The sequence below is a fragment of the Mobula birostris genome, chromosome 8 (assembly GCF_030028105.1).
Source record: "Mobula birostris isolate sMobBir1 chromosome 8, sMobBir1.hap1, whole genome shotgun sequence".
NCBI classification, from domain to species: Eukaryota; Metazoa; Chordata; class Chondrichthyes; order Myliobatiformes; family Myliobatidae; genus Mobula; species Mobula birostris.
In genome coordinates this window covers 135,556,847-135,576,340 of record NC_092377.1, presented here as the reverse complement: position 1 = coordinate 135,576,340, position 19,494 = coordinate 135,556,847, and the positions used below count along the sequence as shown (strand labels likewise).

The 19,494-nt window shown below is 45.7% G+C and overlaps 1 protein-coding gene across 1 annotated transcript in view; it reads right to left on the bottom strand.

Annotated features, from left to right (window-relative positions):
* lgi3 (leucine-rich repeat LGI family, member 3) overlaps positions 1-19,494 on the bottom strand; it is a 45,635-nt gene that overhangs the window by 13,204 nt on the left and 12,937 nt on the right. The window contains exons 2-4 of the mRNA XM_072266923.1: positions 18,862-18,933; positions 3,172-3,243; positions 3,005-3,076 (exon numbers count right to left, since the gene is read on the bottom strand). Coding sequence (XP_072123024.1) covers positions 3,005-3,076; positions 3,172-3,243; positions 18,862-18,933 — 216 coding nt within the window. The remainder of the gene's footprint in view (positions 1-3,004; positions 3,077-3,171; positions 3,244-18,861; positions 18,934-19,494) is intronic.

Below are 19,494 nucleotides of genomic sequence, written 5' to 3'. Positions count from 1 at the left end.
TATTAGAGGCATGAGAGAGGAGCTGGCCAAAGTTGAATGGAAGGGAACACTGGCAGGGAAGACAGCAGAGCAGCAATGGCTGGAGTTTCTGGGAGCAATTCGGAAGGTGCAGGATAGATACATCCCAAAGGCGAAGTATTCTAAGGCAGGATGAAACAACCGTGGCTGACAAGGGAAGTCAAAGCCAATATAAAAGTAAAAGAAAGGGCATATAACTTAGCAAAAATTAGTGGAAGTTAGAGGATTGAGAAGCTTTTAAAAACCAACAGCAGGCAACTAAAAAGCCATAAGGGGAGAAAAGATGAAATATGAAGGTAAGCTAGCCAATAATATCGAAGAGATATTTTTCAGATATATAAAGAGTAAAAGAGGGGTGAGAGTAGACATCAGACTGCCGGAAAATGACACTGGAGAGGTATAATTGGTGACAAGGAAATAGCAGACAAACTGAATAAATATCTTGCATCAGTCTTCACTGTAGAAAACAGTATGCTGGAAGTTTGAGAGGGGGCGGAAGTGAGTGTAGCTGTTAGTACCGGGGCGAAGGTGCTTGGGAAACTGAAAGGTCTGGAGGTAGGTGTCAATTTAACCATAGAGACTACACCCAAGGGTTCTGAAAGTTGTAGCTGAAGAGATTGTGGAAGTAATCATTTTTCAAGAACTACTAGGTTCTGGAATGGTTCTGGAGGATAGGAAAATGGCAAATGTGTCTCCACTCTTCAAGAAGGGAGGGAGGCAGAAGAAAGGAAATTATATGCTATTTAGCCCGACCTCAGTGGTTGGGAAGATGTTGGAGTCCATTGTTAAGGACATTTCAGGGTACTTAGAGGCACATGATAAAGTAGGCCAAAGTTAGGAAGGCTTCCTTCGGGAAAAATCTTGACAAACCTGTTGGAAGCAGGACGGACAAAGGAGAATCGGTGGATGATGTGCACTTGGATTTTCAGAAGGCCTTTGACAAGGTGCCACACGTGACACTGCTTAGCAAGATAAGAGCCCATGGTATTACAGGAAAGATTCTAGCATGGATAGAGCATTGGCTGATTGGCAAGAGGCAGAGTGGGAATAAAGGGAGCCTTTTCGGATTGACTGCCGGTGACTGGGTGTTCTGCAGGGGTCGGTGTTGGGACCGCTTCTTTTTACGTTGCATATCAATGATTTGGATGATGGAATTGATAGCTTTGTGGCCATGTTTGCAGATGATACAAAGATAAGTGGAAGGGTAGGTGGTGTTGAGGAAGCAAAGAGATTAGGAGACCAGGCAAAGAAGTGGCAAATGGAACACAGTGCTGGGAAGTGTATGTCATACACTTCGGCAGCAGGAATACATACGTAGGCCATTTTCTAAATGGGGAGAAAATTCAAAAATCTGAGGTGGAAAGCAGACATCCCACCTCTCCTGGAACTTCTGGGAGTCTCCCGCATATTAATAGTGGCTCCCTGGTGCCCGCAAATTATATACAATATCACGGAATTCAATTTTTTTGAGAGCGAGTGAGAGAAAAGCGAGAGAGAGAGCGAGAGAGGGAGAGAGAGCGAGCGAGAGAGAAAGCAAGCGAGAGCGCGCGAGCGATCACGAGAGAGAGAGAGAGTGCGCCATGGCAGAGTGTTTCAAAAAAAATATAAAACGTACGTCACCCCAGACTACACTAAAGTGCACCCCTGCCTAATAGGGGTCAAAAATAATGACCGTGTTGCTCGCTGCACTGTTTGCAACAGTGACTTTTCTATTGCCCATGGTGGGTTAAGACGGTAAAGGACGTGTTGAGGTGAGTTTAACAGGTGTATTTGTTCATTAGCATAGCTAATATTATTTAAACTAGCTGGCTAGCTGCTAAGGAGCTACTCTATTGCAGACATTCCACCTCTCCCGGAAGTCTCCCGCAAATTGATTGTGCTACCTCCCTGAAATAAGTTTTTGCAGTGTGGGATATCTGGGAAAGGGACTTGGCAGTCCTTGTGCAGAATTCTCTAAAGGTTAATTTTTAGGTTGAGTCAGTGGTGAGGAAGGCAAATGAACGTTAGCATTCATTTTGAGAGGACTAGAATATAGAAGCTCGGATGAAATGCTAAGGCTGCATAAGGCACTGGTGAGGCCTCGCTTGGACTACTGTGAGCAGTTTGGTCCCCTTATCTAAGAAAGGATGTGCTGATGTTGGAGAGGGCTCACAACGATGTTTCAGGAAATGAAAAGCTTATCATATGAGGAGCGTTTAATGGCTCTGGGCCTGTATTTGCTAGAATTTAGAAGGAAGAGGAGGAATCTCGTTGAAACTTATTGAATGTTGAAAAGCCTAGATAGAGTGGATGTGGACAGGATGTTTCTTATAGTGGGGGCATTTAGGACCAGAGGGCACAACTTCGGAATAGAAGGACGTCCATTTATAATGGAGAGAGGAGTAATTTCTTTAGCCAGAAGGTGATGAATCTGTGGAAGGAGACTGTGGAGGCCTAGGAACCAGGTGTATTTAAGGTGAGGTTGATAGGTTCTTGATTAGTCTGGGGCATGAAAGGTTATGGGGAGAAGGCAGGAGAATGGGGTTGAGAGTGAAATGGATCAGAAATGATCAAATGGCAGAGCAAACTCGATGGGCCAAATGGCCTAACTCTGCTCCTGTTTCTTATTGCCTTATGGTTGTGGGATAGTAACTGATCCTTACCAGTTTCTGTACCTGTTTCCTGACACCCGGGGCGGGGGGGGGCTCTAGTTTAGCCTGCCCTCCCTTTCCCAGTGATCTCTCTACCCTGACCGTTAATCCTAGTCTCAGTTTTTGAGTCTAACTTCTTTGATCCAGAGTCTCCCCAGTCCCTGCCTCTTCACATCCCAAAGGTGGGCAACACAATCACCCCAAGTGCATTGCCTGTGAGGCTGTGTCCCAGCACCCTGCTGAGGAGTTGATCGAGGAGTCGAAGTCCACTTATAAACTCTCACCCCTTACCTTACGGTTCATTCCAATTTTTCAGAGCCTTAACCAAGTTAAATCATAAATCCTGAAAGACTCACAGGTGGCTCAATGACTTGAGGCCCCGGAACGAGTACTTGGACAGTGACTGGATGTCGTTGTTCTCTATGAATCTGTGAACACACGCACACAAAAAAAACAGATTTCAACACAGGTGCTGTTATATCTAAAGCCAGTAAATCCTGGACAAAGTGTTGTTTGGACTTACAGGTACTGCAGGTGAGATAGGCCACTGAAGGCATCATCTGCAATCAACGTGAAGGTGTTTGAGTTCAGCAGGCTGTGGGGCCACAGAGATCAAGCAGTTACAACTAATTATGATGTTCAAAGTTCAAAGTAAATTTGTTATCCAATAATGTACATATCACCGCCTTGAGATTCTTTTTTCTCAATTACTCATGGCAGAACAGAGAAATACACTAGAATCAATGAAAGGTTACACCCAAACAAACACCAACTATAATGGTCTCAGCCCGAAACGTCCACTGTACCTCTTCCTAGAGGTGCTGCCTGGCCTGCTGCGTTCAAGAGCAACTTTGATATGTGATGCTTGAATTTCCAGCATCTTCAGAATTCCTCGTGTTTACCAACTATAATGAGCTCTTCGAGCCTGTGCGGGGAGCAGGAGAGCACTGGGCTCCGAGGTTTTTAGAGCACCTGAATTAGTTAATTGTTGTTTGATAATTGTTAATCGTTTAGATTTCTTTGTGATTTTCTCAAGTGATTCACTCTTTGTAATACAGTCTCCTGGGTGCTTTATGTTTAAACTTGTTCAGTTTATTTTGATAGGCTCAGGGATTCCGTGTTACTTGTATCTAAGTGGATGCCTGATCAGCACTAATTCCAGGATCCTAGTTTTGAGAATGTTATGTCTTGCAGTGTCACTCCACCAAGCCGCCAATATTCTGTTGGAATTATTATCAACAAACTTTGGTCATCATCTCTACACAGGAGCCTGTCTTTACTCTGCACTTGGGTTCCGACATTGCCAGCACACATTGTGACGCTGACAAACAACCAACGTGCAAAAGAAGACAGACAGTGAAAAATCTAAAAATAGTAAATAAATAATATGAGTTGTAGTGTCCTTGAAAGTGAATCTGTAGGTCGTGGAATTTGTTCAGAGTTGAGGTGAGCGAAATTATCCACGCTGGTTTAGGAGCCTAATAGGTGAACGGTAATAACTGTTCCTCATCCTGCTGGTGCGGGACCTCAGGCTCCTGTCCCTACTTCCCGTTGGCCTGGATGTTGGGGGTCTTTGATGAAGAATGCTGCTTTCTTATGGCAGCGTTTCTTGTAGATGTGCTCAATGGTACAGAAGGTTTTGTCTGTGATGGACTGATTCTCTTACTATGCAGTAACCTACATAAACTTTCTAATAATGTAGCAGGTCCTGGTCAGTTCTGATTTCATGCATTCGGTACCTGAACTCCCTTCGGTACCTGACTTCCGGACAGTCACTATATCTGAAAAATGGCCCAGGATAAGACAGCATCTCTCAATACTCCAGCACAATGGGGGTTCAGGGGATATACGGATGGAGAAAAGAACAGGGTTGGCAGTCGTAATGGTAAGGACACTTTAGTGTTGGAAGTAGATGATGCCCTTGGGAGGTCAGGTATAGAATGCATGCGATCAGAGCTGAACAGGAGCTGTTATGCTATGGGAAGGAGTGTTCAGGTTACTGAATAGTTAGAAAATCAGAATCAATAGTGCAAAATAAATAAAATTTATAAAATAAATAAATAGTGCCGGAGAGGAATAGTGAGGTAGTGTTCAGAATCAGAATCAGGTTTACTATCACTGGCATGTGACGTGAAATTTGTTAACTTAGCAGCTGCAGTTCAATGCAATACATGATCTAGCAGAGAGAGAACTAAAAATAATAATAATAAATAAAATAAAACATAATAATAAATAAACAAGGAAATCAATTATGTATATTGAATAGATTATTCAAAAACATGCAAAAACAGAAATACTGTATATTAAAAGAAGTGTCCAAAGCTTCAATGTCCACTTAGGAATTGGATGGCAGAGGGGAAGAAGCTGTTCCTGAATCACTGAGTGTGCGCCTTCAGGCTTCTGTATCTCCTACCTGATGGTAACAGTGAGAAAAGGGTATACCCTGGGTGCTGGAGGTCTTTAATAATGGATGCTGCCTTTCTGAGACACCGTTCCCTAAAGGTGTCCTGGGTACTTTGTAGGCTAGTTACCCAAGATGGAGCTGATTAGATTTACAGCCCTCGCAGCTTCTTTTGGTCCCATGCAGTAGCCCCTCCATACCAGACAGTGATGCAGCCTGTCAGAATGCTCAGAATTCAAAGTTCAAAAGCACATATATTATCAAAGTATATATACTATATACAACCTTGAGATTCATAGCCACAAAACAAAGAAACCCAAAAGAACCCATTTTAAAAAAAGACCATCAAATGCCCAACGTGCGGAATTAAAACAAATTGTACCAACAATAAAAGTATGCAAATAGCATTCAGAACTGAAGTGAGTCCACAGCCATGTAGCCAGTCACAGGTGGTCCAGAAGCCCATTAGACGCAGACCGCTGCCTGGGTTCACCATTGAGACCAGTAAACCTCGCCATGCAGCGAGATGAACACTGGACCATCACTCACCTCCGGCCTGACACCCTGACCTTATCAATCTGGCCTGGTGGTTAAATCAGCCAAAGAGTGGGTTGTTCCTCACTCTCAGACCCAGGTCCTACTGCTTTGACATACTCTCGGGCCTGGGACCTGCCTCCTCTATTCGGCCCGTATCCCACCCTCCCAATTGGGCCCGGCACTTAAATCGGCCAAACCTTAGGTCTTTCCTTGATCCCGGGTACCGCCGTCTCAACTCTGCTTCACCTCAGTTCTGCCACATCAAATCAGCTTTAAGTCCACTCTGGCAATGGCCAAACGTAGGCTCGTTGCCTGAGCCCCACTGCTTCAATTCAGCCTGTCCCCACCATGCCACAACCATCCTGCACTTTTGAGATTCCAGTTCACACCGCAAAAATACCTGGTCGTCGTCGTGGCTATCCCTCGAGGTTGAGGATGATGGTCTTCATTCTGTTGATCTACTTCTGGCTTATGAGTCCAATCTTGGCTTTGAAAGTTCTTCCGCATTCAGGACAGGTAGTTCCAGATGGCAGATCGGGCTTTGGTTGTTGCTGCCTCTCTTTCCATTTTCTTCTCTTTTCTTCTAATTCTGCACCTCTGTTGGCTTTGAAAGTTGCTGTTCCTTCTCGGATGATGGCTTCCCAGTGTTTCCTGTCCTTGGCATTGGTTTCCCAATTGTTGATGTCGATGTTACATTTCTTCATGTTGGCTTTTAAGACGTCTTTGGATCTCTTCTGTCATCCGCCTCTTTTATGTTTGCCTTCTTTAAGCTGAGAGTACAAGATTTGTTTTGGCAGACGTTTGTCTTTCATCCGAACAACATGGCCGCTCCATCTTAGTTGGTTCTTGATGACGTAGGCTTCGATGCTTGTTGTTTTTGCTTCATTTAGCACACTGACGTTGGTTCTTCCATCTTCCCAGTTGATATTTAAGATGTTTCGAAGACAGCATTGGTAGAACTTTTCAAGTTCCTTCAGATGTCGTCGGTATGCTGTCCAGGTTTCTGTTGCGTACAGTAGCGTTGGAATTACCACTGCTTCGTACACTAACATTTTGGTGTCTGTTCGGAGTCGCGATCATGAAAGACTCTTGTTCGGAAACGTCCAAAAGCTGTTCCAGCACATTTAAGACGATGTTGGATCTCGTCATTAAGGTCGACATTGGAGGCGAGGTGACTTCCAAGATACGGAAGGTGGTCCACGTTTTCCAGGGTTGTTTCGCCAAGATGAATTGATGGTTCTATCCGATTTGTCTCAATTGGTGATGGTTGATAGATGATCTGAGTCTTCTTGGAATTGATGGTAAGTCCAAGTTTCACGTATGCATGGTTGAAGGCAGTCAGAATCTGTGGCGTTTCAAAAGCTTAACTCCGAAAGGCAAGTTACGGACTACTGATTGCAGTGACCATATCTGAGAAAAAGTGTGATTAACACAGTAATTTATAGCTTGTTTTTGTTTTGTTTGTGACCAGCAAGTCATCACTGCATTTCACCAGCGCCACGTTAAACCAGGACCAAATGGTTCATGACTTGTTGGCAGGTGAGATGGAGCAGCAAGGCAGCAAAACATATAAACCCTTATCTGTTTAAATAAAGAAGAGATTGCTAGATCTGGATCTGCTTCTGGGGAAAGAGGTAGGTGAAAAGGGCCAAGAGTCAGTGTGAGAACGGGGGGGGGGGGGGGGGCGGAAACAAAATAGAAATCCAGAGCCAATTTCAAAATCAGAGGAGGTTTAACCTTGATCACAATGGAAGGAGGGAGAACTGGTCAGGATTATTAATAGCTCCGTCTGTCTAAGTAGACAATGGATGTGCCCCTCGGGGCACAGACCTGGGCGATGAATATGGAGACCCTGGGCTGCCCAGACATCAAGATCCCCCTCCTGGCCTCACGGATGTGGTCCAAAGGAATGCGAAGCAATACATTTGGCATCAGTTTGGCTGCAGGAGCTGCCGGGAGGTGACGTGATATGTCATCCAACCACCTTAGGGGCTCCACTCCGGATTTGTGTACGGTTTACTCCTTAGCCTTCTCTTCTCCTGAAGATACCCACAAGGCTGTGGGATCCGTAACCCTGGATAGGGGCCCATACCAGGTACCAGGCCGGAGCCAGCTGAGCCCAGGACTCGTGTAGGGCAGGGTTGTCACGCCCTGTAGTAGCGACATAGGGAGCCACTACTCACTACCAGCTAGGATAATGTGGAACCAAATATTGTCGGGTCCATTTTTAACAGAAGAGCAGGTGTCCCCGGTAGAGGCTTGCCCCATCACCTTTAGGGGGAAGGTCACAGAGGAGATGGAGTTCATGGTGCAGGAAGAAAGAAGTACGTTGTGCGTCAAGTGAGTAATTCCAAGAGGAAGATGGTAAGGACGGGCGGGGGAAAAAGAGAATGGGAATTGCTGCTAAAGGAAACCCAAAATCTTTATCAGGGCACGTATCAAAAATAGGTGGAAAGGGGAAGGGGGAGTGGTACAATCACAGAAGGGAAGGTGATGGTCTACACATTGAGGAAGGCACTGAATGAGTCTTCCTACTAAAGAAATGGCAGTAGAAGAGTTAGCAGAGAAAATAGATGGGCTGAAAGGATGTGTGTACTCTGGAAGGCAGCACCTCTGCCCAAGGCTTGAGGCTGAGGTGGGATGTATCACCAGTCACTGAGGCTGTCGTCCCTGCTGAAGGTGCCAGAGATCTGAAGAATGACGAATTTGACTGTTTTTTTTTGTTGCAGAAGGGGAGCGGGGACATGCCAGGCTACAGGCTGTTGCAAGTCACCCAGCCAAATCTCACTGACCTTCCCTGGGATCTGCAGGTCCGCGTCCATACGTGCCTCAGAGTTGTCGCACGAGTTGATAGGGTTGATAGGAAGACCTATGGTGTGCTTTCCCGCGCCATCCGGCGGGCAGACGGGATTAGCACAGAGCATGGTCAGTCATCAGAATCAGAGTCAGGTTTAATATCGCTCACAAGAGTCGTGAAATTTGTTGTTTTGCGGCAGCAGTGAACTGCAATGCATAATAAAAAGTATAAATTACAGTAAGAAATATATATAAATATAAAATAAGTAAGTAGTGGAAAAAAGAGCAAAAAAAATAGTGAGGTAGTTAACACAGGTTTTCTGAATCATTCAGAAATCTGATGGCGGAGGGGAAGAAGCTGTTCCTAAATTGTTGAGTGTGTGCCTTCAGGCTCCTGTACCTGCGCCTTGATGGTAGCATGTCCTGGGTGACGGGGGTCCTTAGTGATGGAAGCTGCCTTTTTGACTCATCGCCTTTTGAGGGTGTCCTGGATGCTGGGGAGCTGGTGCCCAAAGCAGAGCCGGCTGAGTTTCCAGATTTCTGCGGCTTTTCCCAATACTCCGCAGTGGCTCCTCCATACCAGGTTCTGAGGCAAGCACTTGGAATGCTCTCCACAGTACATCCGTAGAAACTCGCGAGAGTCTTTGGTGACGTACCAAGTCTCCTCAAAGTCTTAATGAAATATAGCTGCTGTCATGTTTTCTTTGTAATTGCATCAATATTTTGGGCCCAGGATAGATCTTCAGAGAAGTTAACATGCAAAAACTTGGAAGTGCTTATCCTTTCCACTGCAGATCCCCTGGTGAAGACTGGTGTGAGTTCCCTCAATTTCCCCTTCCTGAAATCCACCATCAATTCTTCAGTCTTGCTGATGTTAGGTGTAAGGTTGTTGCTGTGACACTACTCAACCAACTGATCTATCTCGCCCCTGTACGCATCCTTGTCACCATCTGATATTCTGCCAACAAAAGTTGTGTCGTCAGCAAATTCGTAGCTGGTGCTTGAGCTGTGCCTAGCCACACAGTCACGGGTGTAGAGCGAGTAGAGCAGTGGGCTAAGCGCACATCCTTGAGGTACACCAGTGCTAATTGTCAGTGGGGAGGAGATGTTATTTCCAAACTGCGCTGGCTGTGGTCTCCCAGTGAGGAAGCCAAGAATCCAGTTGCAGAGGAAGTTTTTGGAGCTTGCTGATACGTACTGAGGGTATGGTTGCTAAGCTGTTAGCAATAAGCAGCTATTTTTGTGACACCAGGGATATGAGGTGCATGTGGCAGGGTATTCAGACCATAATGGTCTACAAATCCACCCCCTGCATGTCTCCCTTCCTGATAGACTGAATATCGCTTCTGCACGGTTTGATGTATGGAAACATGTGTCGGCGAGGAAGGCCACTCCTCTCTTGGCATTCTGTCTGGCCACAGCTGATGTGAGGAAAACTCTAGCCACGGTTAACCCCCATAAAGCTGTTCAGGTGCCGAGAGTCTGTCCAGCCCAGTTAACAGAGGTTCTAACAGACATCTTCTACATCTCTCTGGAACAGTTCACCGTCCCCGTGGGCTTCAAGGCAGCCACCATCGTCCTGGTGCCCAAAAGGGTGACAGTAACCTGCCTTAACTACCATCCAGTGGCACTGACCTCAGTGATAGTGAAATGCTTTGAGCAGTTGGCTATGGGTCGCTTCAAATCCAATCTTCCTGCTACATTGGACCCTTTCCAGTTTGCTTATCAATCAAATCGGTGCACTGATGATGCCATAGCTTCTACACTCCTCTCCATGCTGTCCCACCAGGAAAATGATGCCTCATACTCCAGGATGCTGTTTATTAGCTTCAGCTCTGTGTTTAATACAACCGTCCCTCAGAAGCTGGTGGGTAAACTGTCCTCGTTGGGTCTCACAGAAAGACCACAGTCAGTCCACGTTGGCAGCAACATCTCTAGCTCCATCGCTGGAGCCCCCTCTGGGGATGCATGTTCAGCCCGCTGCTGATGCACGACTGCACCGCTAGATTCAGTTCCAACTGAATCATCAAGTTCGCTGGCGACACGTCAGTGGTTGGCCTCATCAACAGCAATGACAAGACAGCGTACAGAGAGGAGTCTCAACGTGGACAAGACCAGAGGGATGATTGTGGACTTTAGGAAGGCGCAGGCTTCTCACATCACATAAAAGGCTCCTCCACGGAGAGAGTTAGGAGCACTAAGTTTCTGGGAGAGTACATAATGGACGATCTCACTTGGTGCCTCAACACCACCTCTTTAGTCAAGAAAGCACAGTTGTGTCTGCACTTCCTGAGGAGATTAAGGCAAGCAAGGCCCCCCCCCTCCCCTAGTCCCATCATTTTTTACAGGAGTACTTTTGAGAGGGTCCTGACGGGCTGTGTCATTGTCTGGTATGGAAACTACAAGACTAATGACCACAAGTCCCTACAGAGGATTATGAGGACTGTTGAGAGGATCACTGGGGTCTCTCATCCACCTATCAGTGATATTTATCAACAGCACTGTGCACGCAGGGTCCTTACCATGGACAATGATCTCTCCCGTCTGTACAACAACCTCTTTGACACCCCACCATCAGGAAGGAGATCCATAGCATAAGGACAAGGACTGTAGGACGGGAAGCAACTTCTTCCCCCAGGCCACGAGACTGCTGAACTCCCTGCCATCACCCAGAATAACATGACGGTGCCATCACGGTATGGATCACCATTTTGTTATACTGTTTACTTTTTAACTTGTGTTGTATTTGTTAATTTATTTGTGGTAATATTACTTTATGTGTTGAGTGCGAGTTATATGTATTGAGTTGTGCACCTGGTCTGGAGGAACGTTGTCTCTTTTGGTGACATCATTGTCATCAGTGATCCTTCGTAGTCGAGTATGACTCTTCTCCTGGTGGTTGGTCTGGTCACTTGTGGGTCTTGAGATGATTGAAGAGGCTGATCCGTGATCAGCAAGTCCTATTACAGTCTTGGCAGGTGGTGGTCATTGAGGTGGTGGTGGATGTAGCTGGTTGGACCTTTCTCAGTCTCTTCTTACGATGAAGCCGCTTAGTCTCAGCAGAACGGTGGAGGTGTTCTTCGAGTCGTGCAGTCCCCTCATAGACAGTCCTTCTCCAGCTTTCCCTATCCGGTGCTAATTTCTCCCATCCATTCAGGTTGTTGTGGCCCTTCCTCGGGTGGCTCTTAATATTGTCCCTGAACCACTTTTTTTCCCTCCAGGAGTGTGCTTTGTATCCTTGAGTTGGCCGAATAGGAGTTGTTTACAGAGGCATATGGATGATGCAGCTGACCCATCACAATTGCTATTGAGTCATGATTGTGGCTATGGAATTAATGTTAGCTTCTTCCAGGATGCTGGAGTTAGTACGCCTGTTCTACCAGCTAACTCTCAGAATCTTTGATGGTAAATTTCTAGGGACTTTATATGCCTGCTGTATGTTGTCCATGACTCCGCTCCATATTGCAAGGAGGGGAGGAGTATAACTTTATAGACCAGAAGCTTAACGTTGGTATTGATATCCCAGTATTCCAAAACCCGCTTTCTCAGCCTGGCAAAAGCTTCACTTGCACAGCCTTTTCTGTGATTTATTTCAAGGTTAATGGTGGCTCTTGAAGAAAGAAAACTGCCAAGATGTGGGAAATGATCAGTGTTCTCCAGAAGGATGTTGTCAGCTTGGATGGTTGGAGGTTTAGGAGCTTGATCTGGAGCAGTTTGGTGCAGAACTTGGGTTTTCTTGATGTTTAGGTCAAGTCCTAGGAGCATGTATGCTCTGGCAAAAGCACCCATTATGCACTGCAGATCCTCCTTAAAGTGAGCTACAACAGCGTTGTCGTCTGCATACTGGAGTTCCATGATGAAAGTAGTTGACACCTTGCTCTGCCTTGAACCTGTGAAGGTTAAAGTGCCCTCCACCCATCTGTCCTATAGAGAATCTGGCCTTCTTGTGGGATATCTTGGCCTGTGAGGTGAAGAATGGTTGCAATGAAAATGGCGAACACAGTTGGGGCAATGACGCACCCCTGTTTGATCCCAGTCTCAACCTTTAAAGGTGCTGTTTTGGAGCCACTGTTGCGGATGACTGTGCACTTCAAATCACTGTGTAAGAGATGCAGCACATTGAGGTATTTCTCCAGGCATCCGATTTTGGGCACGACAATTTACAGAGTCAAATGCTTTTGTAAGGTCTATGAAGGCCATATAAAGTGGGAGATTTTGTTCCCAGGTTTTCTCCCGCAATTGACGTGCTGTAAAAATCATGCCAGGATGCATCCACAAAGTTTTCACCTTATTTCTCTGGCGGGACAGGATGTTGGTGATGGTCAGGTCATGTTCAGCACACTTGGAGAATAAGAGCACTCCACTGGAGTTGATGTTTCCAACACCTCCTTCCCAATTGTGCCTTTCCAGGAGTCGCTGTCCCTGACAACTCTACCATTGAATTCGCTGAGAAGAATGACCTTATCTTCCAAGGAAATATCTGATAGCATGTGGACCACATCAGCATAGGAAGTCTCCTTAACATCATCTGCTGAGTCTCGGGTTGGAGCGTAGGCGCTCACAGCTGTAGCCATTTGGTTGTTAGCGAGCTTACGGTGCATGGTCGTGAGGCATTCATTGATGCCAACTGGCAATTCAGAGAGGGACTGATGATGCTGTTCTTTATGGTGAATTCAACTCCATGGATTCTGGGCTCATCTGCTGAATTCCCCTTCCAGAAAAAGGTGTATCCACCCTTCTCCTCCTTCAGTTGTCCTTCCTCAGCTGACCACATTTCAGAGAGGGCAGTAAGGTCAATTTGGAATCTTCTCAGCTCTCTTGAGATGATAGTTGTATTTCTTTCAGGACAATCACTGATTTCACTGTTCATAAGTGTCCGCACACTCCAGGCTCCAGAATTCATATGCTTTTGTTTCAGACCACAGTTTGGTGATCCCACTGGATGCGGTGATCCAGTCAGGAGTGATGAGGTAGGCTATTGGTGATATTCATGTGTACAGTTGGATGACAATAACCTTGAATTTGAGCTTGAAGTTGTTAGCATTCATTAGTTGGGGATTGGGTTCAAGAGCCACGAGGTAATGTTACATACTCCATCACCCTGAGCACTGGCAGCCTCCCAGGGCTGCATGCTCAGCCTTCTGCCGTTCGCACCACTGATGCATGACTGCATTCCCAGACCTGGTTCAAACCGAATCATCAATTTCACTGATGACACAACGGTGGTTGGCCTCATCTATGACAACGATGAGATGGCATATAGAGAGAAGGTACTGGGAAGCTATCATGAGAGGCTGGATAAAGGTGGGTTGTTTTCTCTGGAGTGCCAAAGGCTGAGGGGAGATCTGATAGAGGTTTACAAGATAGTGAGAGGCATAGATAGAGTGGACAGAGAGTATCTGTTTCTCAGAGTTGAAATGTCTAATACCAGAGGGCATCATTGAAGGTGAGGGGGGTAGGTTCAAGGGGTAAGTTTTTTACTCAGAGAGTGGTGGTTGCTTGGAATGTGTTGCCTGGTATGGTGGTAGAAGCAAATACATTAGAAAACGTTTGGATAGGTACATGGACATAAGGAGGATGGAGGGATATGGACATGGGTGTAGGTAGGAGAGACTAATGCTTGTGTGTTTTTGATTTGCTTTTTAGCCGATTAGGCACAACATTATGGGCTGAACAGCCTGTTTCAGAGCTGTACTCAGCTATGTTATAAGACTGCAGGTAGCTAATAGGCCTCTATTTTAAAAAGGCTGCAAGGACAAGCCAGAGATCTATAGGCCACTAAGTCTGTAGTGAGATTCTGAGAGATTGCATCTGCCTGCATTGGGAAGGCCAGAACTGATTAGGAATAGTCTGCATGGCTTTGTGTGGGAATATTTGTCTCATGAATTTGACTGAATTTTTGAAGAGGTGTCCCTCTTGGTGGCGCAATAATATCAGCACCGGACTCCGGAGCAAAGGTTCCTGAGTTCGAATCCAAGTTGAGTTGAGCATTGAGCTAGTAACTCAGCCTCGTAAAACAAGAATAGCTTGCTACGGAAACACCGTCAAAAGACAGTGCCCCGATAACTCCACTGCCGAGTTAAGGGCTATTCTTCTCCTTCTTTTGAAGAGGTGACAAAGACAAGGGCAAGGTAATTGACATTATCTACATGGACTTTGGAAAAGCCTTTGACATGGTGGACTGGTCCAGCAGGTGAGATTACATGGGATCCAGGGTGAGCTAGCCAGTTGGGTACAAAGTTGGCTTGGTGATAGGAGTCGGAGCATGGGCAGTGCTGGGTTTCACATTGGTGGCTGGTGACCAGCAGTATGGGATGGGGATTGGTGCTGGGTCCACTGTTTGTCATCTTTATTAACAATTTGGATGATAACGTAATTTTTCATTATTAAGTAAGTTTGGGAATTACATCAAAATTTGTGTTGTGGTGAACAGTGAAGGAGGTTGTGTAGGATTACAACAGGATCCAAATCAATGGGGAAAGAGGACACAGAAATATAAGCTCTATAAGACCTTGGTCAGACCCCACCTTGAGTTCTGGTCACCTCACTACAAGAAGGATGAGAATACTATAGAGAGAGTGCATAGGAAATTTACAAGGATGTTGCCTGGATTGGAGGGCATTTCTTATGAGAGTAGTTGAGTGAATTCGGCCTTTTCTCCTTGGAGTGATGAAGAATGAGAGGTGACTTGATAGAGGTGTACAAGATGATGAGAGGCATTAATCGTGTGGATAGCCAGAGGCTTTCTCCCAGGGCTGAAATGGCTAACATGAGGGGGCATAGTTTTAAGGTGCTTAGAAATAGGTGCTGAGGTGATGTTAGGGGTAAGTTTTTCACACAGGGAGTGTTGGGTGCTTGGAATGCACTGCCCGTGACGGTGGTGGAGGCAGATAGAATAGGGTCTTTTAAGAACCTCTTAGAAAGTTACATGGAGCTTGGAAAAATAGAGGGCAATGTGATAGGGAAATTCTAGGCAGTTTCTAGAGTAGACTACATTGTCGGCACAACATTGTGCGCCGAAGGGCCTGTAATGTGCTGTAGGTTTCTATGTACCATGTTCTATGTTCTAGAAACGGCAAACTTATCTAACTCGGGCAAGTGTGAAGTGTTGCATTTCAGGAAGTTAAGGCAGGGTTCTGGGAGTGATGTAGAACAGAGAAAACCTCAGATAACACACATCAAAGTTGCTGGTGAACACAGCAGGCCAGGCAGCATCTCTAGGAAGAGGTACAGTCGACATTTCCAGCCGAGACCCTTCGTCAGGAGTAACTGAAGGAAGAGTTAGTAAGAGATTTGAAAGTGGGAGGGGGAGGGGGAGATCCAAAGTGATAGGAGAAGACAGGAGGGGGAGGGATGGAGCCAAGAGCTGGACAGGTGATTGGCAAAAGGGATATGAGAGGATCATGGGACAGGAGGCCCGGGGAGAAAGAAAAGGGGGGGGGGAACCCAGAGGATGAGCAAGGGGTATAGTCAGAGGGACAGAGGGAGAAAAAGGAGAGTGAGAGAAAGAATGTGTGTATATAAATAAATAACGGATGGGGTACGAGGGGAAGGTGGAGCATTAGCGGAAGTTAGAGAAGTCGATGTTCATGCCATCAGGTTGGAGGCTACCCAGATGGAATATAAGGTGTTGTTCCTCCAACCTGAGTGTGGCTTCATCTTTACAGTAGAGGAGGCCGTGGATAGATACATAGATAGATAGAACCTCAGATACATAGTTTCCTGAAAGTAGTGACACTTGCAGACAAGGTAATGATGAAGACATATGACCTCACTGGATGGGGCATTGAGTGTACGAATTGGTGCAAAAAAGCTGCACCTGGAGTCTTGTGTGCAGCTCTAGTCACTCAGCTATAGGAAGGATGTAATTTAGCTGGAAAAGGTGCTGAAGTGATTCACAAAGATCTTTCTGGGTCTTCAGGACTTGAGTTATAAGGAGGCTGGGACTTTTACCCTTGGAGAGTAGGAGACTGAGAGGTGACCTTGTAGAGTAGGGATTCACAACCCTTTTTATGCCATGGGCCAATACAATTAAGAAAGGGGTCTGGGGACCTCGGGTTGGGAACCCCTGTTATAGAGGTTTATAAAACCATGAAGGCCATAGCTAAAGTAGATAATCAGAGTTTTTTTCCCTGGGGAAGATGACTCTGAATCTAGAGAGCATAGGTTTAAAGCGAGAGGAAGAAGATTTACGGGACCCCAGAGATAGCGCATATATGGAATGAGTTGCTGGAAGAGGTAGTAGAGATGGTACAATTACACAGCTTAAAGGACGTTTGGACGGCTTCATGGATTGGAAGGGGATCTGAGCCACACACAGACAGGAACCTTGGTCAGCAAGGACAAGTTGGGCTGATGGGTCCGTTTCTAGTGGCCCTACAACTCCATGTGTCTATTCACACACCTACTCTGTTTGATCACCTTGGCAAATGTCACAGATCTGGAGAACCCTCCAGAACCCAGGCTTTCAAATAAGGGCTTGGAACCCTTGGAGATATCAGAATCAGATTTATTACCATCGACATGTGACGTGAAATTTGTTAACTTAGCAGCAGCAGTTCAATACAATACATAATATAGAAGAAAAAAATAAATAAGTAAATCAATTACAGTAGACGTATATTGAATAGATTACAAATCATGCAAAAACAGAAATAATATATATTAAAAAGTGAGGTAGTATTTATGGGTTCAATGTTCATTTGGAAATCAGATGGCAGAGGGGAAGAAGCTATTCCTGAATCGCTGAGTCTGTACCTCCTACCTGATGGTAACAGTGAGAAAAGGGCATGCCCTGGGTGATGGGGGTCCTTAATAATGGACACTGCCTTTCTGAGACACCACTCCTTGAAGATGTCCTGGGTACTTTGTAGGCTAGTACCCAAGATGGAGCTGACTAGATTTACAACCTTCTGCAGCTTCTTTCGGTCCATTGCAGTAGCCCCCCCCTCTCCACCCCAAACCAGACAGTGATGCAGCCTGTCAGAATGCTCTCCATGCTACATCTATTGAAGTTTTTGAGTGTGTTTGTTGACATGCCAAATCCCTTCAAACTCCTAATGAAGTATAGTTGCTGTCTTGCCCTCTCTATAACTGCATCAATATGTTGGGACTAGGTTAGGTCCTCAGAGATCTTGACACCCAGGAATTTGAAGCTGCTCACTCTCTCTACTTCTGATCCTTCAATGAGGATTGGTTTGTGTTCCTTCATCTTGCCCTTCCTGAAGTCCACAATCAGTTCTTTCGTTTTACTGACATTGAGTGCAAGGTTGTTGTTGTGACACCACTCCACTAGTTGGCATATCTCACTCCTGTACGCCCTCTCGTCACCACCTGAGATTCTACCAACAATGGTTGTATTGTCAACAAATTTATAGCCACACAGTCATGGGTATAGAGAGAGTAGAGCAGTGGGCTAAGCACACACCCCTGAGGTGCACCAGTGCTGACTGTCAGCGAGGAGGAAACGTTATCACCAATCTGCACAGATTGTGGTCTTCCAGTTAGGAAGTTGAGGATCCAGTTGTAGATGGCGGTACAGGGGCCCAAGTTCTGTAACTTCTCAATGAGGATTGTGGATTTGATAGTGTTAAATGCTGAGCTATAGTCGATGAACAGCATCCTGACATAGGTGTTTGTATTGTCCAGGAGGTCTAAAGCTGTGTGAAGTGCCATTGAGATTGTGTCTGCCATTGACCTATTGTAGCGATAGGCAAATTGTAACAGGTCCAGGACCTTGCTGAGGCAGGAGTTCAGTCTAGACATGACCAGCCTCTCAAAACATTTCATCACTGTAGATGTGAGTGCTACCAGGCGATAGTCATTAAGGCAGCTCACATTATTCTTCTCAGGCACTGGTATAATTGTTGCCTTTTTGAAGCAAATGGGAACTTCCGCCCGTAGCAGTGAGAAGTTGAAAATGTCCTTGAATACTCCCGCCAGTTGGTTGGCACAAGTTTTCAGAGCCTTACCAGGTACTCCATCGGGACCTTCCACCTTGCGAGGGTTCACTCTCTTTAAAGACAGCCTAACGTCAGCCTCTGAGACAGAGATCACAGGGTTACCGGGTGCAGCAGGGATCTTCACAGCAGTAGTTATATTCTCCTTTTCAAAGCGGGAGTAGATTGTATGTAAAGTTGGAAGGTGATGGTCAGAGGTATACTGTGATAATGAATCTGCCTTCATTAAGTGGAGAATGGTGCTGAGTTGCGGCCATGGAACGAGAGTATCCCATCCACAGAATTGCAGTGTTGTGCAGTCTCACACTTCAATAAATCATTTCAATCTGGAAATCTGGTGCTCCGGGAAGAGCTGTCCACTTGTCTGACTGGGGCTCCATAACCTCAATCAGAAAAGCCAGATCTCTTAAGGAGGCCACTATACATGAATGGAAAACAATCTAAAATTTCAGACAAGCTTTACAAAAGCAGAGATTTGTCCCTGGGCACAATACAGACATTTTCCAGATACAGTACTTACAGGAACTGCAATGTTGGGATGTGAGCAAAGGCACGTTCAGGAATTTGTCTGAATTTTGCATTCACAAATGTCCTGGAAGAGAAACATGAATATTTTATGTCAAAAACTAGTACAATAATGAGATTTTTTTTTAACCTACAAGGCATGTTTCATTTTCAAAAACCATTTTGAGTTATCTACTTTGGCTTAAATCTTACTGTCAGTGTGAAATCGGTTGTGAAAAGGACAAACTATGTGGATGAATGTCCCACGACTATCATCGGTCGCATAGATCATTCAGTCCATGTTACGTAGGGAATACACACTTGCTGAGCCTGCACAGCTCAGGTTAGATATTGTCCCACAGAACCATCCCAGTGTGTGACTGCAGGAGGACTGAACGCAAGGTTAACACATAAGGTTTGACCTCGTCCTGTCCGTGCAGCCATTTCTCGCACAGCAACGCGCACGTAAAATGCTGGAGGAACTCAGCAATTCAGGCAGCATCTATGGAGGTGAATAAACAGTTGACGTTTTGGGCTGAGACCCTTCATCGGGACTGGAAAGGAAGGGAGTAGATACCAGAATAAGAAGGTAGGGAGGAAGGGAAGGAGTACAAGCTGGAAGGTGATAGGTGAAGCCAGGTGGGTGGGG